Source organism: Poecilia formosa, unplaced genomic scaffold (assembly GCF_000485575.1).
Source record: "Poecilia formosa unplaced genomic scaffold, Poecilia_formosa-5.1.2 Scaffold38, whole genome shotgun sequence".
Lineage (NCBI taxonomy): Eukaryota > Metazoa > Chordata > Actinopteri > Cyprinodontiformes > Poeciliidae > Poecilia > Poecilia formosa.
Window position 1 is genome coordinate 1,820,272 of NW_006799977.1, and position 26,184 is coordinate 1,846,455.

General features: G+C 38.3%; 2 protein-coding genes and 1 long non-coding RNA gene across 3 annotated transcripts in view; 1 reads left to right on the top strand and 2 right to left on the bottom strand.

The window, feature by feature from the left end:
* Positions 1-14,674, top strand: part of raver2 (ribonucleoprotein, PTB-binding 2) — an 84,177-nt gene extending 69,503 nt beyond the window's left edge. Inside the window, exons 10-16 of the mRNA XM_007550869.2 lie at positions 1,392-1,744; positions 3,115-3,223; positions 4,983-5,164; positions 5,786-5,896; positions 7,537-7,638; positions 8,603-8,821; positions 11,433-14,674. Of these exons, the coding sequence (XP_007550931.2) occupies positions 1,392-1,744; positions 3,115-3,223; positions 4,983-5,164; positions 5,786-5,896; positions 7,537-7,638; positions 8,603-8,821; positions 11,433-11,573 (1,217 nt within the window). The 3' untranslated portion in view covers positions 11,574-14,674. The remainder of the gene's footprint in view (positions 1-1,391; positions 1,745-3,114; positions 3,224-4,982; positions 5,165-5,785; positions 5,897-7,536; positions 7,639-8,602; positions 8,822-11,432) is intronic.
* LOC107836083 (uncharacterized) lies at positions 12,006-16,366 on the bottom strand. The gene is made up of 2 exons (XR_001661928.1): positions 13,348-16,366; positions 12,006-13,299 (listed from the first exon to the last, which is right to left on the bottom strand). It is a non-coding gene; the product is annotated as an uncharacterized LOC107836083 (long non-coding RNA).
* A 2,509-nt stretch (positions 16,367-18,875) lies between these two features.
* jak1 (Janus kinase 1) overlaps positions 18,876-26,184 on the bottom strand; it is a 32,209-nt gene continuing 24,900 nt past the window's right edge. Inside the window, exons 17-25 of the mRNA XM_007550870.2 lie at positions 25,616-25,767; positions 25,357-25,507; positions 23,895-23,983; positions 23,424-23,616; positions 22,723-22,847; positions 22,438-22,610; positions 22,215-22,332; positions 21,514-21,624; positions 18,876-20,504 (exon numbers count right to left, since the gene is read on the bottom strand). Coding sequence (XP_007550932.1) covers positions 20,388-20,504; positions 21,514-21,624; positions 22,215-22,332; positions 22,438-22,610; positions 22,723-22,847; positions 23,424-23,616; positions 23,895-23,983; positions 25,357-25,507; positions 25,616-25,767 — 1,229 coding nt within the window. The 3' untranslated portion in view covers positions 18,876-20,387. The remainder of the gene's footprint in view (positions 20,505-21,513; positions 21,625-22,214; positions 22,333-22,437; positions 22,611-22,722; positions 22,848-23,423; positions 23,617-23,894; positions 23,984-25,356; positions 25,508-25,615; positions 25,768-26,184) is intronic.

The following is a 26,184-nucleotide window of genomic DNA, read 5'->3' on the forward strand; positions in this document are numbered from 1 at the left end:
GAGGAATTCCGAAGGTCACCGTGTCACCCTGCGGTAGAGACAACAAACTCAATTTGTCAGGGACTTGAAATAGCAGATGGAGTAATAAAGTGTTAATTTGTACTTCTGGGTGTTTATATGTTATCAAACCTTCACTTCCACAAAAACATGTGCAAACTCAGTTTATAAACATGTTCCTTTAGGGTATATTGTATTATAAAACACAGAGATTGCTAACTGGGTATGGCTAGATGGTTCAAGTTAGCTAGATCCAGCTAGCTAGCTTGTCTACATAGCTAGCTAGCTTGCATTTTGTGGCACACACCCACAAAATGGAAAAAAACAATCAGGGTAAATCAAACCTCTGAGAGAAAAATTGTTCTGGAGGAATTCAAAGTTGCCTTTAGTCAGTAATGTTCTCTATTCTAAAGTGTCAAGTCAGGGTTAGGTCATCAAGAAGAAGCTTAAAGAAGAGGATTTTAAACAAACTTGAGATTTAATCCACATTGTGTTCATGCTCAGCAAACTATTCTTAGACCTCTAGTACCCAACGGTAGGGATATCTTCATACTGGAAGATCATTGCAGATATGTGAACTCGTTGACACAAACTGTAAGTGTTCGGGTTGTCAGAGCCAAATATCTCACAGCTGTACATTACTGTACAAAACATCCCCAGGAAGCAGCGGTGCATTTTCAATTTAAATCCCCAGCAGAGATGAGCTGTTGTTGCTTTAAATGGAAATGATATCTCACATATACTGCACAGAGAAAAAGCAGACATTTGCGTGTACTAATGTATTTGTGGGTCTGTCCTTCTGTGTGTATTTTGTTTGTGAAGTAAAGCCATAATCAGTGTTAGCTTGGAATGCTAGCCTTAAGGCTCGTTAGAGCCAGTTCTGTCATTGTGCTGCAGAGGTTATTTGTCACAGCGTTATTAGATCTGTAATATTTATGACCGCGTGTGTTCACCTTTAGTGTTGTATGTGTGTGTGTCTTTTGTTTATATGTGTACGCACATCTTTTTGTTATTAAACCCTGGAGTGAGTAAAAGAGATATTGGGAGTGTGCAGCTAAGTGCTGAGCTGTAGATGAGCATGATAAGTGATGAAGGATGAGCAGGAAGCCCATTGTAAAATATTACAGTCAGCTCTACCGAGACAGTCAGGCTGGAATCTCAGGTTTCACCAAGACCATGTTTTTTTTCTTCCAGAGGAGACAGATACTGATGGTCATCAGTAAAAGCCGTCTCTTATAGAGTCTGGCATCCTTCTCCCACCTTACTTTGCTTAATTTCCTCTACTTTATTTCTTCTCTCTATCTTTCTCCCCTCTTATCTTCCCTTTCCCTCTCATTCATTTCCTTTGCCATTTTTTTTTAATCTCATATGTTTTCCCATCTTTTTCATCGTAGAGTTGCTCCAGGAGTCTGTGCCAAATTCTACCCACAACCCGACAGTAGTGGTGTCAGCAGCAGGTGTGATGCCGTACCTTCAGGGTCGAGGAGCAGGAGCAGGCGGGGGAGACCAAAACATCTCCCATTCTGTGTCAACAACCCCTTCTGCTTCCTCCTCTTCCTGTCCCACATCATGCGACAGGCAGCCGGCTCCTCCCGGGACGATGGGGAGCGCCCAGCCACAGGGCCAGACGTTCTCTTTGGGCATAAGTAACTCAGGCCTTGGGCCGCCTCCACCTAAGCCCCCTGGAGGAGGGTATACATCATCAGGCCAGCACAACAGCTCAGATGGTAACAGCCTGACTAACATGGTGAGCATAGCAAGGTGTAATAACGCCACCCTGTTCCATAGCTTCTTCCAGATCAGAAGCCAGATCAGCCAAGATCACACTCTTCTAGTCTTTGAAGATCTTTGTTTTACCAGATTACACCATGCTTCTTCCTTATTTAATATGAATGAGGCCTGGAACCAGTTTTTATCTTAATCTATCGATTATTATTCATTAATTGATTCTGAAGATTTTCATTTAACCACTAAAACTTTTTCTAATACAGTGTTAGAATTACATTAAAAGATGCAAATAGACAAAAAAGAAAATGACGTATTTGGCCTAAAATGCAATAACAGCATTCCTAGATAATGACTATTTTTTTACGAATGATCATTTGCTATAAATTATTGCAAATGATGAATTTATGCCACTTGAGTTCAGGACATTTTTACAAAGGTTGTTATTGCTCTGACTGTGTTCTTTCAGCAAAAGGGTCTTTTTTGAGTCTGTATTTGCCAGCTAATGATTAATCAATTACTATATTAGTTGACAGTTACTTTGATAATCAATTCATCACAGTTATTCCAATTAATCGTTTCAGTTCTAATAAGAACCAACTGTAACTGCTGGTAACAAATAATTTACTGTTATTCAGGGTTAGGCAATTTCTTTCCCTAAAAACGAGTGTAACTATTGGCTGGACACAACTTTTGCAACTATATTGGTCATAAACTATATATAGGCTGTTCCGTTGCCTCTTGATTGCCAATAATTAAGGCTGGTACTGTTGATTTTATAAACCTATATGCTTTTTGTCACCCTCGGTTTTTTTTTAATAGCCATTTTCTTTCACATGAAATTTAAAATTGTAACACATTTTGCTGACATCACTTGCAACAGTGATGTCAGCAAATGTTGAAATGTCTATATTTCTCACTACTTGAACCTGGTAATCTTCTGACATTTTAAGGCCTTCAGTTTGCCTCTCTGCCTTCCTGGATGTCTTTCCTTCTCTGACATCCCTTGCAGTCTTCACCTGCGCCGACTTGTTTGCTCTTTGATTGCGCCTCGTTTAACCACAGCACCTCTAGAATACGTTAACCTGATTCCTTCCAAGTCGGTGTGCAGGCATAATCAGTGTTGAGGTTCTTCTGGGAACTAATTCCCATCTTGGGATTGTCTTAAAATGTTTTAATTGGGAAGAAAGTGTAATTAACAGAAAAACATTTCACAAAGTTCAGCTATAAAGCCTAGTTATTGTGTTATGAATACAGTGCCTTGCAAAGGTTTTCATACCTCTTGAATTTTCAAACATGGTATGGTACACAAATGTCAATGCAACAAATCAATGCAAAATAAAACATTATTATTGTTATCACTGTGTGGTTAAAGTGTCTTTCTCTCATCAGGTAAACTGTGGTCAGAATTCTTTATTGGGCGATCCTCCTAAAGAAGTCAGACTGCCCTCCAATCCTTACCTGAACTTGGCCAGCGTGATGCCGGGAGTCGTTCTGCAAAGTGAGTGCAGAAACGTGCACACAGGAAGAATAGCTTGATTAGGTTCTGTCTTTTATTGTGTAAGCTGTTGGACAAACGGTGTCATAGTAAAACTATAGTGGATGGTCCGCCTTTAATACCAAAACTACACTTGGATGGAATATGCTAAATTTTATTTGCAAACAATATGTGTTTGATTTGTGAGGTTATATATCTTCTAGGTTGCTTATTTATATGTGGAAGCCAGCAGAGAGTCAGCACAGAGTCACATTTTGAATCTCTCTTGCAGCATCATTCATTTCCCTGCGGTGGATGTACATTCAGTACCGTGTAAACATTTATGGCTCAACATGCCTTTTCCATGTAGCCCTGCTCTGGTTGGAGGCTCTGAAAAAACAAAAAAACAAAAAAAAAAACACCAGTCTGAGCCTGGATCATCTGTGTGTGTTCAGCTTCTATTCTCCAGTCAGCTGCAACATCAAATCCTCTGACAGGTGGAGGCCATGAAATGTTCTGCTGAGTAACTCTGGGTCCTGCCACTCATATGGAAGTTACTTTGACAAGTTCCACCCACCTGGACATTGTTAAAGGAAAACAAACTTGTGGACAGCAGCAGTCACTTTCAGCAGCAGAATGTACAACATGGGGGGAAAAATCTCAACATGTTTTAGTGTGAAATGAAAAATTATCCATGGGTGTTAAATGTCATAACACATTCAGGGTTTCCCCCTGAAAACGTGCTAGGGGCACTAGGGCAGTCCACCAGCAGTCCACTGGGTTTTTTTGGTAAAACATACTGAAAGTTGATAAGAAATTAAACACCAAGTAGTGTTAAAAAAAGGCAAACACAAAAAATACAATAAATGATATATATACATTTCTTGAACTTGAATCAAATGCTAACTAGGTAATCAGCAGGTGGATCTTAAAACAAGCTAGTCAACAATGTTGTTCACATTTAAAAGTAAAATAAATAAAAATAAATATTACCTAAAATGGACAAAATGAGTAACTATGCTGCTCCTCTCTTAAATGCACCCAGTAAAACCTGCTGACAATCAACTTCCCCTACCACTTTGGGGCAATAAAGAGTTCATCTTTAACTGGAAAGTGATTAACATATTAACATAATAACATTATCATATGATTACACATACCCCACCCACCTGAGAAAAACACTATTATTTTGCACACTAGCTTGTTTTTTAACTTGTACTATGCTGCAGCTTATGGTTTATGGATATTCTGGTTTTGTCTGCTTGGTTAAAATGGTCAGTGCTGACAGGATGGAGTTCAATACAAAGCGATTCTTGAGACAAGAGCTGTTGATGAGGAGCAGAGATCCGCTTTCCTCCAGAACACTGACTTAAACATACAGCCAGAACTACAATGGAATGGTTGAAATTACAGAATATTCATGTGTCTCACTGACCTAGTCAAAGTCCAGACCTAGTATAATTGTAAATATGTGGGAGAACTTGATGTTTATCAACAAACTCCATCTGCTCTGATATTGACTCAGGAAGGTTAAATACACACACTGCACATGTTGGATTTTTATTTCTAGGAAATAAAAATAAATAAAAATTCATTTTTTTAAAATTATTATTATTTTTTTTTTTTTACATTATCTTATATTCGACTTTGTATTGGTCTGTTTCCAGAAGGGGATTGTGGTTGTGACGTGATAAAACGTGGAAAAAGTCGAGCAGCGCGCCACCTTTACCAGCCTCTGTACATCTGAATTCACACACTGCGTCTCCTGTTTGTCTCCCATCAGACTCTGTGGCTAACAAGCCTCAGGGAGGACAGCCGGGCACCGGGGTCTACGGGGCCCCAGTGGCTCCTGTGGCCTCGCAGGGCCCTGTCTCGTTCTCCCACAGCGCAGCAGTTACAACCCCCGCCCCGTACAGCTCTGACACCTCCTCCGACTTCACCCAGTACAACCAAGCCTACACCCAGGTACTGCAAAACAAATATGCTAATATGTGGATATCTGTTGCTCTGCTGGGTCACAGTTAGCACCTGTATTGCATAGGTGATGGGGAGATTTAACTGTGGGTTTCTGGGAGAAGAGACGGGCAGAATGAGAGTGGATTTGGCAGCGTGTGTCTCCATCTGTCCCCTGCTCCCCTCGTTTCTCAACCCTCCTCTCAAAATAAGTCGTGAAGCCCTCCTACTGGCTGTTTGTCTGTTCCTGCCGTCCATTCTTTTCTCTTCCTCCCCTGTCACTCCATTTCTCCTTCTCCACTTGTCGTCGTGCCTCCTCCAGCAGCAAATGACATATCTGATATTTAGCGGCGAGAAGAAAGCCCCTTTTCTAAATGTTAATTACAATCTACTCATCCAAACAAATGAGTCATTATTAGATAACCAATAAAACAGTCGGCTTAATTTGTCTGGAAAGATGAGACAAAGGAGGGGTGGGGACGTGACAGAGCTGTCTGTAGGAACGATGCTTAATGAGCGACAATGAAGGGAGCTTGAGGTGAGGAGCAGGATGGATGAAAACTGCTCCTCACCGAATCAGAGCAAACGTCTCTCTGACATTTTTCTCCTTATTCTGGCTGATCTGTACTTTAGGAGGCCATGCACCAGTGGTACCAGCACTACCAGGCAGCGCAGGCACACACCTACAGCACCACCGCCCCACAGGACGGCACAGCTGCAGACTACAGCAAGGAGCACACACAGGTAGCGGGGATGTAAATGCATCCTTAGAGAGTCTTATTTCCACAATTAAGGCCTTAAAATGTCTTAAATTTGTTAGAAAAATTTAAGTTGACTTTAAATGTGTTCTTCACAGGTCTTAAATGTTATGGCAGAACTTTCTATGTAGTTTATTTTTCTTGAGGCACTTTTCTTTCAGGCAAACATTTGAGTCGCACACAGACATCTTCACTCTGTTCTGTAACTTGGGATAGTTGAGACTACCGCTAACTAGCTGCTGATAGATTCTTGCTAGCTAACTTGCTAGTTTTTTGCATCTATTGTTGGTAAGTGTAAATTTATCTGCTGTTGGTTGGCTGTACAATGCCCATCTTTCCCACTGGCTCAATTCTGTTGCCAACCCACACAATGTTACATGCATTTTGTGGAAAAGCCTGGCACTACTAAAATATACAGTATGAAACTTTCTTTTGTACATTTCTGCCATGATGCAGGTCTTAAATTTAATTCATAGTGGTCTTAAAATCCCTTAAATTTGAGGTGGAGAAACCTGCAGAAACCCTGGGAAAGACGGTAATCTCAAAGAGCAATTCAGCCTGACTGAGAATATTGTGCCTCTGACTTTTAAGAGTGGAATAAAATAGTGTTAGAAAACATCCGTTTGTCCACATATTCATGGAGAATAACTTAGCATGTCTTTAAAAAGAACTGGGTGACACTTGGTAAGCCTTGAACAGGTTTGTATTTTGGCAGTTTTGACTGTTTTGTCATTTACATAACAGAGCCTCCTGTCATGCGTTTCCTTTCCTCCCTTCCACTATTATTAATTTACAGTAAAGACAAAATAATGTGATTATGCAACTTTGGTAAATAATATTGAGCAGCTGCAGATAGTTTATGGTATTTTGGTTGTTTTGCCCAGGTGGAAGATGAACCTCTGCCCTACTCCCAAGTCTTTTGGTGCCTTTTAATATATTTTTCTCCAGAATTGCTGCTAACTCTGACCAACATTCCTCTCACTAATGAAGAAAAGCATGCCCACAGCATGATGCTGGCACCAACATGTTTCATAGTAGGGGTGGTGGGTGCAGGTTAAGGTGCAGTGCAAGTCTCCTATCATAATTTTGGTCTCATTGACCAGACCACCTTCTTCCATATACACTTCTTGACACGCTTTCGTAAAGGTCAGATTGGTGAAGAGAGCAACTAATAGTTCCCTGATCAACAGATTCTCCCGTCTGAGTTGTGAAACTCGGCACCATTGGATTTATACTTTGCCAAAATCCTACCTGACGTGTTCCTTGGTTTTCATGACCCTTTTTGTTCACTAATGTTCTCTAACAAACATATGAAGCCTTCACACAACATCTGGATTTATACTGAGATTAAGTGGCTCACAAGAGGAACATTCCATTAAAACATGTTAGAAGGTTGGGTTTTATTTTGTAATTAAAAAAATATACAATGAAGTTTATGGTTGCATTATTTTTTTTTTTTAAAAAAAAGGATGTTTAGAGGGTATGAATTCCTTTGCGAAACACTGTTTATAGTGAAAGATTTTTTTAAAGGGCTTCCCAACCTGTTCTCAGAGTTTTTGTTTATAAATTAGGATCAACTTGTGAAGTGATAGTAATTTCTGTGACTGTAAGCTGGTTATGTTCCAGGTTCCCGCCGCCTCCACCTACGGGGATTACACTACCTACATGCAGGCTGTCACTCAGTACTACTCCCAGCCTGCAACAACCAACCAGGCCTTCGCCAGCAAGGTACACAGTCTGCCCAAGCTGCATCCAACACCTCATATTCTCTCCATTTACGCTAAACATTTTGTTATCAGCATTCTCTGTGGCAAAGAACAAATTTGTTTTAGCAAGTAAATTAATGAGCAATGAAAATCCTTATAGGTAAATGTAGGTAAATAAATGTAATTGAAAGCTTGATGCAAGGCAAGTTTCTGCAAGTTTCCATCCAATGTATCCATGTCAGCAGCACCAATTTGCAACAAATGTCTTTGCAAAAATTAACGGAAGTAATTTCAAATCAATCATATACATTTCAATTGATCAAGTTCAGTTCATTATTAAAACTGGTTGCAGATTGCATCCAGTATGGGACATCTGCATAAAAAGAAAGTTCTCCATGCAGTTTTGCTTCTCTCCAAAGTAAACTGTGTCGTATCCCTCAGATTCCTTCTCTGGCATAAACACTATTTGCATGATTGTTCAGATTGGGTGACACTGATGTCATCTTTAAGGGTGTAAATAAATTGGAGAAAAGCATCGCTCTGCACCCAGCACCTGATACAAACTTATCTACCTTGTGTGTGTATGGTTGTCTTCAGTAATGCTGTGAGAACATGAGTAATGCGAACCATTTATTAAATTTTAGTGTGCAGAATGAGTCTGTATAAATTCATAAAGGTCTTCTGAAGGGTTTACGTTCAGATTTATTCATGCATGCATATGTGGTGTTCAGCAGCTGAAGCTTTGATAATGAACTCAATTTATGTTCACGGGAATATTTTAAACAGGTTTCGTGTGAGTGTCATAAACAAATGTGATAAATATTGAGTATGGCCTTTAACAGCCACTAGAGGGCAGAAAAGTTAACAGCTGGCAGAATCATGAGATGCAAATTATAAGTGTACAATTTTAGGGGGTAGTTTTATCCTTGCAGTTTGTTGACTCATCTTTTTTTGCATTTGTGCGTGTGTGTGTGTGTGTGTTGCAGGAAGTGGATGTGTGTAAGCCTTTGGGGGTCCCTCTGCATGCAGTCAGTAATGGTCCAGCACCTCCTCCCGCAGTCCTACCTGCCGCCGCCGTGCTCCCAGCCTACAGCACCCTGCCTTTAATGCCCGGCTTCCTCGGAGCTCCACACCCACCCGCAGCTACACCTAGCTCCGTCACACATGCACACACTGCAGCCACCGACTGGAACACGTACTATTATGTGAGTAGAGATTATATAAAAGCATCAAGCTGTTGGCCATTTGTACTTTCATACTTTTCTAAGTGAAGCTCAGAGGGGAGAAAAAAGGTAATATAATATTTTCATCAGCTTAAAAAAAAATCTTAGTATTTGGTTTTGCAGGTAAGTCCCTTAGAATTCCATACACAGCGTTAATCAGCAGGTTAGGTTTTTTACTGTATGACTTTCTGTCAGTCTGACAGTTTCTGTCTGTATCTCTCATTATCAGCACCATTGTAAATTTAGGAGACTGTTAGCTTTATAAAGACTTATTGAAAGTGAAAGGTTGCATTACAATAAAAACAAACAGAATTTCATTCTATTTCAATCTTAAATGACAGGATTATTAATGTTAACATTTTCTCAATCAGCACACTTCCTGTTGAAAACATAAACTGAATACATTCAGTCGTTGGATTTCATTTCCTCTCTATTTCTTGAAATATTCAAAGCAAAATGTTGCCTAGGGGTTTTTCACTAACATATTACAGACCAGATGTCATACAAAAACTGAAGCTAAAGAGCCATAAAAGGTTAATTCCCTACGAAGCTTTGAATTGAAATTACAGGGAACAGTTGTATTGACCAGAATCCGTAAATGGTAATATGTTTTAGTCAATAAAAGCTACATAAATACTGAAAACCAAACAAATGTTCTACTCATATGAATCTAGTGCTTTGGGAATTAACATTGAGACATTAGTACAGCCTGTTCTTTGTTTTGAACATTTAAAAAACCTAGAACCAATTAACATGGTGCCTACACAGCTGAATATGTTTGGTATTTGAATTCTAGTCTTAGCCAAGTGTGAAAAAACAAAATAAGAGGATTGAAAATATTATTTCAAACATCCTCTACTAACATCCTTCTTTTTTTTCCTGTCTTCCCTTTGTCACCCCTTTCCTTTCCTACCATCCTTCCTTGTTTCCCCCTGACTTGTCTCATCCCTTCCTTTCTCATGTCTTTCCTTTTCCCTTCTTTTCTTGTGCCCTTCCTTGGTTCATTTCTTTCTTCCTCCTATTTTCCAAATTGTTCATCTTTCCATTGTTCTGTTCTTGTCACATTCCTTCTCTTCTTCTTGCCTTCTGTTTTTCCATCTTTCCTCTCTTACTCCATTATGTTTTTCTTGTATTTAGGGAGGTATGTCTTACCTCCCTTCTGTCCTTCTGTCTTGTCTCCATCCTTCTCCCTGTCTTCCTTCCTTCCTGTTTCTGGTATTTTCAAGATATTTAAGTTTGCACTCTGTGGAAATATCTGGTATAAATCCATATTTAACTTTAATTATTAATAATTTAAACATGTGTAAAGAAATGGGAACTGTGGAAATGTAAGTCAAAATAGATTTGTAGAAAAATGTCGGAGCCCTGAATTACACATCAGGGCTGTTACAGGAAGGTTGGTACGCTTTCTGTACCAAGTCAGTCCTTCAAAGTGGTGCTAACAACTATCCCTCCATCCACCCTCCTATTAAATATATAATTATGAGTATAATGATACCGTAGAGGTAAAACATCAGTGCAGCTTGCTTGGCTTTCTCTTTTCTCTTGTTTTTGTTGAAGAAGTTTAAGGCTGTATAATCTACAGGAGGTTCACGGAAAGGAACACTGGCGACATAAACCAAACAGTTCCAGACTTCCTTGCCGAGTCTCGCCTTTAGTGAGATTTACATTTGTTTGTGCAAACTGCCTCTGTGGCCCCATTCGCTCTGCAGCGGCGGCCTGCTCAATCTGTACAAGAGCTGCTTCCTTTTTTCTCTCAGTGTTTCTCTTTAACAGCATTGAGAATAGTTAGTATCTTACCTGCATTAGACCACATGCAGATCAGTGGTTGAGTTCCTTTGGACTTTCTTTACATTCACTATGCGTAGAGCTTGTTTTCTGCAGTGGCTTCAATATCAAATATGTGCTCTTCCCATAATGCCTTATGAGGTTTATTTATTTATTTACTGTTTTAATAATAAAAGCTAATTGCAACGCTAATTTATCTGTTTTTATGCATCATCTGCTTAGGCATTTGACAACAGTGTTCCAGTAATGGGATGAGGAATACTTTGCTGGTTCATTTAACTGTTGTGCTTTAAACATCTAGAATATGAAGTTGTTCCACTTCAAACGTAGGATTGTCACAATAACAAATTTCACTGGATGATAAATTGTCCCAGAAATTATTTCAATAAATTATAATGTTGTTTTTTTTTTTAGACCAATTTCAAGTAATACATGGATAATGGCACAATGATAAAAGTTTTTCCTCTCAAAGATCAATAAACTTAAATTTTTTTAAAGAACACTACACACGAACTACAAGACATTTTAAATATTCAATTAAAACGCAACCAAAAACAATAAATAAAAGGGAAATAAAAACCACACACACACACATCCAAAACCATAAATAAAATTAATTATAATTTCTTTGTAAACAAAATCTCCCTTCAAAAATCATTAATCACCAGAATAGAAATGATTAAGGTCATTTTAATTGATCATACAATCAATTAACTGCTGCAGGCTTATTCAAGCAAACACTGTGGGTTAAAATTACCTTTTGCCGAATAACTTCCTTCCCGCCTGTCGTTTTGTGTCTCCTCAGAACCAGACCCGTGGCATTAAGAGGGACTACCCTCAGCTGGCGGTGCAGGAGGCGCCGCCATCAGAGGGCGCGTACATCGGGCAGCACTCCCAGGGCCTGGGGGGGCAGTACGCCGACTACTTCAAGAGGAAGAGGCTGTAGAGTGAACCAAATGACCTTAAAGCCCACAGCTTCAGGAGGGAGACACAACCAGCTGGATGTCACGGCTCCCTCTAGTGGCCTTTTCTGTGGCTGCCATTGTGCGTCCCTGCAGTAGGTGTCAGGTCGGGTTGAGTCAGGGTAGCAGATGGCCGGAGTGAAAACAAGCCATAGTGCTCTTTGATTTTGAAACTTTATTACACTCTTTCACAGTATTGCTTTTGTCTTGTTCAAGCCTTAACTATTTATTGTAAATGTCAGTTTCTCTGTCACTGTTCCTAACTAATATTATCCTGTACATCTTTTTTTTTTCTTTTTTCCAAACATAATCTAAACTAAAGTATATTATATGTGTGTGTAGAAGTTGCTTTTCTATTTGCAGGCAGCTGACCTGTCTGGATGCTGAAACTGCCCCCCTTTGGTCCTTTCCATGTCTTTTTTTTTTAAAGAAACTCTCAAATTTGATTCGTCAGTCAGACTGACATCCATTTCTTCTAGCTTCACTGCCTTTTTATTACCCAGGACTTTCTCTAAACCTACCTGAGGGTGTGTGTGTGTGTGTGTGTGTTTTGTGTGTTGCTTTGCTGTTATCTGTAGGAAGCGTCAGCCATTTCTATCCCAAGTTTTGGGAGAACATCAGGATAAAAAGGGTCTAAACCGATCGAATCCCTTAATTTTGGTGAATTAAATGGAGTCCCTCAATAGTTGGACTTTTCAGACGTAGACTGAGGGAATAACTAAATTAACTGCTGTGTAAATATCGCAGTGTAGTATAGAATATATAAAGCCATGCGTAACAGACAATAACATAAAATAAAGGGCGTTTTGATGCTCATTTTTGAGTGTGGTGTACAACAGAAAAAAATATTCAGCGTCAGATTTGTTTTGTTGATCTACAATATACTCTTATATATTTGTAATATAATATTTCAAGGCAGTTTGAGTATTGTATTAACAATAAGTCCTGATGAGACTTTAACATAGTTATTTGGTTTGTTTTGTACTGTCTAAGCCAAATATTCGGGTGCAGTTTTCCTCCTCTGCTGTTTTTGTTGTAAATCATTTTCTCTCTTTTTTTGTTTTTTCTGAAAGTTTTGTTGAATCTGTAACAGGAGCTTTAATTTCATATTCAGCCGCCACTTTCATAAAGCTTTGAGACTGTAGAAACGATTCGACCCAGAGTCACTGCACAGCTAAGAAAAACCATGGCTGAGGATTCTGCACAGGAACTGTTAAATATTAATGGCTGAAAGTAATAAAATGGCTCCAGGAGGCTCCCCATCCCCGCCTTAAAATATATTTGTTTTATTTGTAGAAAAATAATTCAGCATTTCCATTGAGCGATTGAATTAGCTCTGACACTTAGCAGTTTGATTGGATTTGCACAATGAACATACAGTTCATTATGCAATACTCATACTCATCAGCATGAAAGTCATGTTTATTTGTGTGTTTTAATGATTTATTTGAACGCTTTTTTTGGTTTTTTATCATATCTCTGGGTGACGTAGATTCAGTTATTTTCATTTGATAAAAAATGTTTATTCCTGAATTGAACATTTCCACTGGTATTCATATTTTGTAGGAAACTCCTTGCCATCACCCTAATCTTTAGTTCTCTTTACAGACTTGCTATCAGTTTGAAATCTGGACTGGGCCACTCCAAACATTAAACTTTGCTTCTGGTCAGAAGAAACACGTTGATAAAATTAAAACATTGTGTTTAAATCTGTAGGATCAGGATGGCACATCCGGCTTGCCGTAAGTTGGCACCAACCAGAAGGATCGGCTCACCGTCTTACTAACAGTGATTGAATGAAAGCTTGTGGTCAGAACTGTATGTTAAACAACAATGTGCAAAAATTTCCTCTTAATTTATTTGACCAGTTTAGTAGCAGTAGAGTCAACCGGATTATTTTTCCATGTGATTAAGTTAGTTTGTAAGAGTTTTTCTGTATTTAAAGTTGTAGGTTGAATGAAATCTAGATTTTTATTTAATTTTTTGCACAGTTGAAACCAGATATTTACATACACTGTACAACAAAAAAAAAATACATAAACATTTTTTCTCTGACACTAATTTGGATGTTAGTCTTGCTTTATATGTCGCTTCTGAAATAATGGCTTCCTCTTTGCTGGATGGCCTTCCAGCCCATGTTGGTAGAAAACATGTCTCATTGTGTATAATGACACGTTTGCCAGCTGGAGCCGCCATCGCCACACACTCTTCTGCTTTTGGTCTGCAGTGAGACCAAAACACTGTAAGCCGTCTCCTTCCTGAACAACGTGACGGCTGGACGTCTTCTGGGTGTTTATGGTTGCGTGTAATTGTTTGAACAGATTAATGTGGCACCTTCATAAGTCCGGAAACTAACCAAGGATGATCCAGGCGAGTAGGGCTTTTTCTGATATGTTGGCAGATTTTTATTTTTTTTTACTTTGATGGAAGCAGTATGTTTGAGGTGCTGCTTTATAATCAGAGGCTTTCAAAGCCATTATACAGTCTGGACTTTCCCAAAGTATTTGAAAGCGCAGTAATCTTGGTGTATGTAATCTGAAACAGGAAACACATTGGACAGTGTATGTAAATAGCTGTTTTAATCTGGGTATAATGCTTTTTTATTTTATTTTATTTTATTACATTTTTTATGTATTCCTTGCAAAAACGATTTCAGTTAGTTTTTGGTAATATTGTAAAGCCAGTATACAGAAAGCTTGTATAATGAGAGGAGGTTTGTTGTTTTTTAGTCACAGTTTGAACATTAAGGTTTAAGTGCACTGACTTAAAAAAAATAAAAAAAGGCAATAACCAAGGCTCCAACTACTGTCAAAGGATGAATGTATAAGGTTTTTATTTGAAGTCTTCAGCCATTCTAAACTGGCACTGGTTACAGCTTTCTCATTTTTTCTATCTCTATTTTTTATGTCTTTGCATTTTGCTTATAAATTTCAGAATTTTATATCTCTGAGAACAATATCACTTGTATTGCCATGGCAGTAATGCTCACACACTGTGAAAACCAACAACAATGGCATGAGCGACAGCAAACCCAGACGTGTTTGTCACTGCAGGTCGGATCGACGTGACGTTTACATCCACACAGTTCAGAATGCTGAGATTCAGGTATTCTTATGAGGTGTTCAAATTGTAATCAGGGTCATTTTGGTCCAATAACATTTACACCAAAACTGAACTAGGTCACGCATCATTCCCTTGCAGATCATCAAAAAAATAATAAAACCCACGTTGAAAATAACTGCTGTGGAACTCCTTTTATAAAGATTAGAGGACCAAAATGTTGTTTTTTTTATAAATATTTATTCTCAGTTCAGCATAAGTTGTGGCAAAATTTAAAATTAATAAATGGTTTACTGTAACTGCATGGGAATTATAATAATTGAAATGGAGAATCTGCTGGTTACAAAATAAGCTGTGCTGTACTTTGAATATAAACTCTTAGCATTTGTATGGAGCTGTAATGTAAGCAGACAAAAAGCCTTGCAAAAGTTTTCCTACCCTTGGAATGTTTTCCAGTTTTTTTTAAAACCATGAAATTAATAACTTCAATGGATTTCATTAGGATAAACGGCTTTCTAAAATAAAAAACTGAAAAGTGTGGTGTGCATTTTCATTTAGTCCCTTTGAGTCATTACATTGTGAAACCATTTTCACTGTGGTTACTGCTGGTCTCTCTACCAGCTTTGTATATTGACTGAAATTTGTGTTTATTCAGTTTGTGTCCATTCTTTATATATAAGATTTAGGTCTGGACTTTGACTAGGCCATTTTTACAGATGAATATGCCACTGTATCTCTACCTGAAAGTTTAGGGCTTTTATCCTATTGAAAGGTGACATCAGTACATTGAAGTCTGTGGATGGTAGGGGTAGAAATACTTTTGCAAGTCACTATAGCAGCATGAAAGAATTTGTACTTCCTGTTTGGAACCTTGTAAGCATCAAATTAGCTGGTCAGTTTTACTGGATTTACTGCCAAAAAACCTGGGTTTTTAAATGTGCATACAAGTTTCATGAGATAACTGGGGGAAAAAAGATTTTTGGTGTCTGATCAGCCTCTGTCCCTGTATCTGTGCATGTAGGTGTCTGCATGTTTCACTTTTTTCTTTTTAATTTTCATTCTTGTTCTACATGAGAGCCTCCATATTTAGCATTTATTGGAGATAAGTCCTAACTACAGTGTGTATGCTTAAACCCTCAGATTATTCCGTTGAATTCGCCCCAAACTACCACACAGCCAGACGGCAACGGCTGGTAATCTATATTCAAAACGCTCAATTATCATATTGGAAGCACTTTGCTGTCATCTGGTGGCCACAGTTTATATGATTGTCTAATTTTGCCAATTTTCACATTAAACCCCCAACTGTATCTGCTGGACTGTGCTGTATTAATTTAATCTCTATTTAATTTAGAATGTCCTTGTCAGCAAAAAGTATTTCTTGCATATATATTGTAAATCAATTCAGGGTTGAGGTTTAATCTAAATATTATCAATTATAATTTGGCAGATTCCTTTTTTTGGTTAAATATTTATGCTTAATTTTTTTATTTATTTTTTTGTCTAATTCTATAAGCATTGCTACTGCTTCTTGTTATTGTCATAGTAATACAATTTATTAGTATTGTGGATCCAAATGACTCAGTTCATGTTTGTAATTTGGTTTTTGTAGTTTCATTCTTTTTTGATCCGTCACTTTGTCTCCTATTAAGAAAAAACTGTTGTCCTTACATCTTTTTGGGTTGAGATCATTTTGCATTTGCTCTGCTCTTTTTTTTTGTTTTTACTTATTTAATTTTATTTATTTTTTCCTTTTAGCTTTATCCTTACTCACTCAACTCAGACCACTCTCGCACATTACGGTGGACTCTGGTCTGTTCCAGCACTGGAAATGGATTTCCCTCCATAGTGAGCAGCTATAACAGTGATTGGTCTTATTTCAAGATGGAAACAAACGCCCAAGGAGTGAGCGTTGTGTCGTAGCCACAGGAGGAGCTTAAGATTGAGGCAGCAGGATTTGAAAAGCATTTGTTGAGCTTGTCTGCTGTGCCATCTTTTACTTTTGCTTCAAATAGATTTCTGTCTGTTGTACTGATCATTTTCTTCACAATATGCCATTATCGCCATCTCAGAATTGTTTGAGAATACAGACAAACCACTTCAGATCGTGAAAATGAAGCTTTGTGTACCTCCCCGTGTAACTGCATACCTTGTATTGAGAGCTACTGGGTTACTGAAATGATTTTTAGATTCATTTGGATGTGTTAGAGTAGCGCAATATTATATATTTTCTATAATTACACAGCAGACAGTTATGAGGAGAAATTATCCATCATTTCAGAACCATTGACTTATGTGTGTTTGTATCATCGTCTCATCAGTTCGATGTCTCTGTGAGACAAAGACTTTGTCCAGTCTTTGTCTCAATACAATTTTAAATGACATTTTTATGTGCAACAACAAATTAGCCCCTCATAAAGATGCATCCACCATGCTTAATTGTTTTTGCATTTTCTACTTGTACCTGCGTAGACTTTCAAGTAACTACTAATATTTAATTGGAAAAAAAATGCAATAAGCAAAGTTTGAACTGATGTGCTGTGTTTTAGGCTGCCAGTGTTCTGTATATTTGCTTAAAAACGTTAGGATTATTTGTGTGATTTGGGTGGAGGAGTATGGAGGGACATGCTGATCTATTGTATGTATAAAATGGTGTTCATCTATTTTATTATTTTACACAAAAGGGATGCTTCATCTGGACCCACTGTTTGCTTTTTGTATCTGCAGAGGCATTTGTGGGATAGTATTGTTGGTTTTATTTTATTTACACCAAAAGATTCTTCACCAAACTAGACAGACAATGGGCTTGGATTCATTTCAGACTTCCAGTTTCATGTCTCATGTGTGAATGGCTGAAGCAAAGAGCATTTCCAGCCAGTATCTGTCAGTACATGACTTTAATCTTCTTCCTGTAAGAAGCAATCGGCTGGAGATGTGAGTAATTATAAATTAACACTCTGTCGCTCCTTTGTTTATTTGTTCTTGGTAGGTTTCTGTCTGCCGCTTCTTGAGTTGATTAAAACTTCTCAGTTCCGGCTGCCGTGATCCATTGAATTGCAGATAATGAACCGACGTTCCATCCACTGACACCGTGCGTTTGTCTGTGTCATGCTCTTAAAATGAGTTCCTGGAAGGCAACGGAGAAATGGGGGGAGAGAGACTGAAAGAAAATTGGGGGAAAACAACTTCAGCTGCCTTCAGCCGCTCAGCCTGCAGGGATTATTCCTCCACTGTCTGCTCGCTCACTGAAGCGAGCAGACAGTGTGTTGTGTCTGCTAGACTACTGCGCTGTGCAGGCACCTGTAGAGCTGTCACATGTCTGCTCGATGCTTGGGGGATACGAACCAAACTGTGCGCTTGTTACCTGCAGAGTGAATCATTCTCAGCATCAACAGAGAAAGGGATTATTAGAGATGCTAAGGTGACAGATGGCATTACTTTCTCTAAATTTTTCTTTCTATTTTGAGTTTGGCTGTGTCATTCTGATCAACACACACATTAACTGAAGCTAATAGCATGCTAGTGTGTGATTTTCTCTGAAATAAGGCGATGGTGGTCTGACGCAACAAATAGATTTTTGGAGGAATTAAATTGAGCAGAAAATCTTCACTTCATACAGGGACCCTCAGCTATTGAGAAACAATTGCTTCCTGGAGGCATGGACTGTGAAAATTCCATTTGTTTCTTTCAAAAGATTATCTTGGCTCTGGGGGGCTTTATTTGACAGAAAAGCGGATTGTGAGAGAGGGGAAGACATTCGGCAAAGGTCAACAGGCCTCTGACGCCATGTGCATGGGTCGCGTGCCAACAGTGCGCTAACGATTAGCTGTGATGTATGTAATGCACCAATTCGACACTATGAAGCTTACCAGAAATTCCCTGTGCTGTAAACAACCGTTCTGAGAAAACAGAAGTGCCCAGCGGAACAACATGGCTGTTTTAATTCAATATATGAAAAGCGTGACCAACACGGTCTGGACGGCTTCATTCTCTTCCTCTGTTGCCACTGCTAAAACTGCAGGTAGATGACAATCTGTCTGTATTAGCAGGTGGAATTACTCTGAGTTTAGGTTAAAATTCAGACTTCCTGTTCTGTTGTTGGGTTTCACAGTGTACTTGTGAGAATCTGCACATTACAGATTGATCAGTAGAGGTTGCACTTTGCAACAGTGAATGAACATGGAAGTTTCTTGATCACATGTTTGCAATATTTATACACTTGGGTGTTTTTTGTTTTGTTTTGTTTTTTGGCCAATTTAATGGTTGTAAATAATTTCCAATTGGCTGTTTACTGGTCCACACTAACATTTTTCCTTTTCAAGTGTGTTTTCTAACAAACTAGAGTTTGGGGAATTTTATATCACACTGACATTAATATTGTTTTACTGCTAAGATATTTCTAGAGCAGATTTGGCATGACATCACACTGCTGTACAATATAGAACCATTTTCATTTGAACATGTTGCTTTAAACTTAAAAGAAAACTGAGACCTTTTATTTATTTTTTCATTAAGAGTTTATGTTTTTTTTTTTCTTGAAAAATTATACATATGTTTTTTCTTAGAGCAGAAGGATTTGCCTTTTACATTCCTAAATAAAATGTGGATTAAAGCGCATCGTGTAATCTTGACCATGTCGTCTCTGCCTGACAGACGGACCCATGGGTGGCATTTAGAGCAGAAAAAGTCCCTTCAGCTCCAAGCAATTCCACTAATGTGGATAAATACACTTTTTATACTTGTGGAGTATTGTGAAACTACATTTAAAAAAAAGTTATATGCATAAACATGTTCAACCATAAAATGTGGGATTATTTTAAAATAAAGTCACTTGGTTGGAGCAACTCCTGCCCATCTAACGTCGTCTCCCGGTGAACTTTGCAGCTGTTGCTCTTGTGCAGCAGAGCATTTACAGATTATGGGTTCCGACATGCCTCCACTTGCTCCATGGAAGGCTGCAAAACGGATGGAAAGTGAAGCACTGCTGCCCCCCACTGCCTGTCTTAGAAACACTTTTCCATAACCATGTTTAACGTTACAGCATGTTGGGCTCACTGATCAATTGCACAATAAAAAAAAGATACAAACAAAAACACAGTTCCTGTGCAAATGCAGGTTAAACAGTTGATGCAAAGCAAGATGATGGTTCTTTCCAATCAAGTTGGACATTTTCTACGACTTCAGATTAATTTACTCCAATTAAAATTGTGCTACTGATCTTTCTGTGTTGGACTGAAAGTCATACAGCTATTTGATTACTGGCTCTAATTTAATTCCACCTCTTGGAAGCTGCATTTGCACAACAAATCTATGTAAACCGTTAAAAATCCATGATTCTCAACTCGGATCGTGCTATTTTTCTCTCAAAAAAGGAGTCCATGACCCAGCAGCGGCACAAACCGTTCATCCTTTCATGATGAACGGTTCTTCAGAGCACTACAGTATCCCAGCAGGTCCAGAAACATCAACTACTTTATGTAGAATATAAGATTCATTTCTTCATAAATGTTCATCACAACAGGAAATATCAGGATTATAAGTTCCAAATGCGAAGTATCTAAAAGTATGGTTAGGCATATATATATATATTTTTTTTTTCCCCCAGATGACGCTGAAAGTTTATGGGCGATTATGACAGGATTTCCTCTGCGACGTGAAGCTGAACATGCAGCTAATGGTCTGATTTGGCAGCTCGCTCCTGGTCCCATGTTGCTTTCACAACAGAACCTTGTGGAGGTTTACAGGCTGTTCTGTTGGTGGTGCTGCTGCAGGATGGACAGCTCCTCAATCAGACGCTTGAAGGTGATTCTCCGCTCCGGAGTGTGCTCCCAGCACTTCCGCATCAGCTCATACACCTGGAAAATAAAACTGGATTTTAAACACTTACTCAGTTTGCCTTAAAGCAGGGCGGTGTCCAAAGTCAAGGCCACAACTGCAATGCAGGACACAAGTCTGCCGCCCACTTACATTCTGATGCATAAATTATTACTGTACAGTGTAATATGTACGAACAGGAGCATTTTGTTTGTGAACAAGCAGTCAAATTTTAAAAAGTGTCAGATTAATTATTCTGTCAATTGATTCCATTGTAAAACTGAAAAATCTGAATACAACTTAATTTTTATTTATTTATTTTTTTTTAGAAAAACCCTTACGATATCAAAAAGTTGAATCATTTGAAGGTAGCTGAACATCTTGTGACTTGTTTAAAAGTTGAATGAAGTTTCTAATTTGAAGTAGGCTTTAGTAGTGAGCTGTCAAAGATGGTGATTTTTGTGGAATTCTAAAGAATTTCATTAGAACTGAAATGTGAATAAAAGTATAAATATTTAAAAAATTGTAAAAGCTGAAATTACCAAAAGATATAGCAAAAGGTTTTTTGTTTTTTTCCCCGGCTGAAGTATGCAGAAGTAGGTAAGAGCCAAAAAATGTAGAGAGAACCTTCAGTCTAAAATTTTACAATAGAAAATTTAGGCTATAACACACTATTGCCTTTCTTTCAATGAGGCAAACCTGGAAAACCCTTTTATGGGTTGGATCTACATGCCAAAAAACCTGACTGCTGTACCCAATGTTTTGCAGCTTAGTTTATTATTTTTCCCGGCCTGTAAGTGCTTTTGTCTTGACAATTTTGTCCACGTGACAAAAAGTTTGGACACCCCTGTTTATGTTGTTAACTTGAACTTCCCCAAACCTTTAGATCACACTTCAGCCTTTGAAAGCTTTTAGCTAGGCCTCTTACACGGGGAAGCAGATGTTTGTTCTGGAACCAGCTCAGACAGATTGGAGTTCTGTCTGCACACACTAATGTGAAGGAAAAACTTTTAACGAAAGTTAAGAAAAATCATAAACAAAGTTACTTACACGGCCAGGGCAACCTTCAGGACAAGCCAGTCTTTTTCCCTCCTGCAGAACATTCACCAAGCGGACAATGGTCATCTGGCCTTGAGCTCTCCCGATCATATCTAGGAAGCACTGTGAAGGTAAGGACAAAAGCAAATCGCAGAGTTATTGGTCAAGTTTTCAATTACTCTTCAATATAAAAAGAAATTTAGTAAGCCATTACATTTTCTCATTATTTGTGCCTTTTTAAATGTTTGTTTTGTACCATAAAAACAAAATTTGTTGCTGTGCCCAGCTGTTTACAGTTTTTAAGATTTTGGAATGTAATTGATTGGATGAAAATATTCTGAACATAAGAAAAATGGTCCAAACTTTTTATCACCAGGTTGTAAAAAGGGGGAAATTATGAAAACCTATTTTATTAAATAACTGTCCATAAAGCTTCCTCTGTTCTTCAGTTTGGTTCTCAACATCATCCACAGATAAAAGTGTGATGTCAGTGATGGATCTCCATAATAAACTAGACTTGCAACGTTGGCACAGATTGCTGCTTGGATTGCTTCTAGTAAAACGCGTCATCTGCTTTTATTGGCCGAAGAATTGTGCCATCTGCCACAGGCAAATAACTATGTGGGCAATGCACAGACAAATACAGTTGATTGAGTATGAATGTACATGTGTTTTAATGTAGAATCATCTGAGTAGAAACAGGGAACACTGACCGTCATTGGGCTTTTGGACGAATCGCAGTAGGTGATGATTTCATACATGGTCACACCGAAGGACCAGACATCTGAAGCGAGGTAAAACTTGCACTGAGTCAGACACTCAGGAGCATACCTGAAACACAGAAAATGGGTTAAAAGAGGTTTGTTATTCATATGTAAAGTCATTTAAAAGAAAAAAAAAAAACATGTTCGCTAGTCATCTTTGTTCTCAACTAACCAGAAGACGGGGCTGTCGTTTTCGTCCTTGACCGTGTAATAACCGTTGTTTTCCTTGAGGCTTTTTGTGAGGCCAAAATCTCCGATCTTCACCATGCCTTCTTTTTCCACCAGCACATTTCGGGCTGCCAAGTCGCGGTGGATGTAGTTCCGAGATCCCAAATAATCCATGCCCTAAAAAAAACAAAACACACACACACATAAAACATAAACAAGAAAGTCTTTAGCAACTTGAGACTGAATAATCTGACATGACAAAAGGTCCCAGGAGTAAAGATTGTATTACCCGACATATCTGGATACAGTAGCTTAGCAGGGTGCCAAGGCTGGTCTGGCTCTTGTATCTGGGAAGATACTCCTTCAAACTGCCCAGTGGAAGATACTCCATTATCAGCTTGATGGTCTTTCCACCTAGAAATCAAACACAAAGTAGTACATAATCGTGCAGTGGTAGGAAAATGAATCAAAGATGAGAAAAAAAAAAAAAAAACATCTGACATGTGGTTGTCACTTTTTATTATGATACACCTAAACACATCCAGGTAAAACGACTTTACCTTTAATTCAACATTATGCTCTGTAGAGGTGTGACTTCTGATTATTTTGGTAATCGATTATCCTATTGTTTATTCTGATGATTAATTGAATAAAAAGCCGGCACGTTCTTTGGATTTTTTCCATTCAACCACTTAAGCCTTGTATTTTTATATAGAACATTAAAATACAGTCCAAGATGTAAATGAACAATTTAATATTTGTATCAAAGGATGGAAAAGCCCAGTCCTTTCTGCTTGACTTAATACAGAGTAGGGTTGATCTGATCATTATTTGATTGATTAACTAAATAGCAAAAAATACTTTTTTGTACAGAATTTAAACCAGATGAAGCCAATACTGCTGGATAAAGACTTTTTTTTATGTTAGATGAAACATGTAAATATTTTTTGTACAGTTTTGTGTCATGTCTGTATTTGTGTTGCGCAGCACCTTCTTCCTGGCTGATGCCTTTGTATTTGACGATGTTTTCATGATAAAGAGCCTTTAGGATCTCGATCTCTTTCAGGAGGTTGTTGCTCTGCTCCTCGCCGTTCTCGGGCTTCAAGGACTTCACCGCCACCATTTCACCCGTTCGGTCTCCCCGAGGGTCGTAGCGACACAACTCCACCTTACCGAAGTGACCCTGTGAGTGGAGAGCATGAACACTTTTTATCTTTTAAGAAAAAGGCACGAGAACAGCTTTCAACTCAATATGAGTAATATTAAGAAATAAATTCTCTGATATTTTCTAAGCTTTTTTTTTAAGGTAAAAAACGAAATTATACACTGCTTTCTGACGTTAGTAAGCAGAAAATAAGATACAACAGCATTAATTAGCTGTTCTGTTTGTCTTTGTAAATCGTTGCATAATTGTCAAGAATATCAAGACAACAATTGATAAAACATAAAGCTTTTGTTTACCTCTCCAAGTTCTCTGATCTTCCTCAGGAATCTGGTTTCAAATACAGTCGGGTCCACCGGCTGTATTGGACATGGTTTGATGAATGGACCTGAGGAAAGGAAAAATATCTTTGATTAAAATTAAACTTTAAGCAGGCATTAAAAATACTTTTCATTAAGCCCCTATTTCTCCAGTATGTGCTTCTTTTTTCTGTGTTTTCGTTAGCTGAAAGCAAAAAGTCGCCATTAACAGAAATAAAGACTTGAAAACATCAGTCTGTGTGTAAGTAGTCAATAATAACTCTTAGTAAATTTAATTACAGACATTTTTTTAAAAAGTTATTAAAAATGATTTCTTGTATCATTTAGATCAGATTTATCACAACAACATTAAATTCTGATGGTTGAACAAGTTGACAATATTGTGGGGATTCTTACTGTTACTATTTTCTCCACTGGTGGTTCCATTTGAACAAAATAAATAAATCCAGTTAAGGTGTGGAAGGTAGTAATAAAAAAAAAAAAAAGAAGATAAATCACAATTCCTTATTGTGTCCTGAGGAAGCCCATTTCAACACACCTGAGGACTAATTAGAGAGCAGTCATATTTTTGGACTGCGGAACGAAACCAGAGTACCCGGAGAGAACACACACACACACACACACACAAACACAAACACGCACACACACATACGCAAACACATACACAAACACATACACACACAGGAGAGTAAACAGAAAGGACCCAGACTGGGATTTGAATCCAAGACCCTCTTGCTGCCGAGCAACAGCAACACATATCCATCTGTGTGAAATGAGTTTGTTCAACATATGCATAGTTGCGTAATAGGAAGTCTATTGTGGTCGACTGTTATGTTTTTCACTAGAATTTTTTGTGGTTATGTAACTGTTTGCTTGCACTAGTTTCCCTGTCATTGGCTACTATGATACTTAAAGCAAATTATATAAACAAGTTGTGATGCTGAATGTCTAAAAGAAATAAAAGTCAATATTTATGTTAGAATAAAATGATTAGCAGGGTTTTTAATATGTTTAAACAGAAAAATAATTGTTTTATGTTGTTTGGTTACCAAGACAGACTGCAGTATACAGAAGCAGCCACTAGGTGGAAGAATGGACTGAAGTGAGTTTCTGTGGGGCCCAAGGAGGGGCAGATCACTGGTAATGTACCCAGTGAACTTCCTCATGAACATCTGAGCGAGTAAACAACTCTCTCTATATCTGAGGCTGCTGCTGCTACGTGAGAGACAAACCGCGCATAACATCCAGGTCGGATTTCATAGGTTAAAAATACAGCCTGAATGTGTTGGTTTGGTCTCCACAGCTTAGTTTTATTAAACCTTTTCTAATCTTACATAACAGATAATAAAACCCGACCTGATGTTGAAATGCAAAAACAAAAGGGTTTGAGTTCATATGTAAACACAATAAATATAGATTAAGTGAAACTTATCAGACATACTTTTTTCTTCTAGTACATCCAAGTCTCTGACGATAGCCCTGAAGAAGGGTCTCTTCTTGGGGTCATAGTTCATGCAGCGGGTCATGAGTTCAGCAAGCTCCTTGTAGTCTGGGGTGGCCAACTGGAATTCAGCTTCATAAAACCTCTCCTTCTGCTCACCACAAATTATGGAAGGAAGGAAAGGGGATCAGTTTCTCTGTAAGAACTCAGGAAAAATCAAGTAGGAATCTGATTGTGAGCCGTTTTTGTGTTCATTTACCTCCGTCAGCTTCTTCTCTTTGAGAGGAACCTCTCCATCGTAACAGATCTCCCACAGGGTGGTACCGAACCCCCACTTATCAGCCGCCACGCTCAATTCTGACGTGTTCCTCACACATTCAGGAGCAATCCATGGGATGCGATGCACACATTCTGCACACACAAAGCCAAAATCCTGTTGGACCAACGCTTTTAGGATGATCACAGTGTTTGTTTCTGCTTGCTTTACTGACATTCACATTAAACTATAGAAAGATATAAGTATTACATAAGAGCTATATGAACAAATAGACAGAAATAATGCTATGAAGACTGCTAACCAGACAGACTGACTAACACCATCTATAAGGAAGGCTACAGACAAAATGCATAAAAAAAAAACAGTCATGTTCAAGTAAGTTAATGGAAAGTTTAGGAGAAGGAAAACTGCTAGAAGGAAAATGTGCATAAGCAACAGAGATTACTAAGAATCGAATCCTTTCAGGGTTGTGTAAGACATTCGTAAGTTGGAATCCATTCCTCTAGATGTATCATACCCAGAACTGTCACATTCCTGGTGTTAAGCTACTA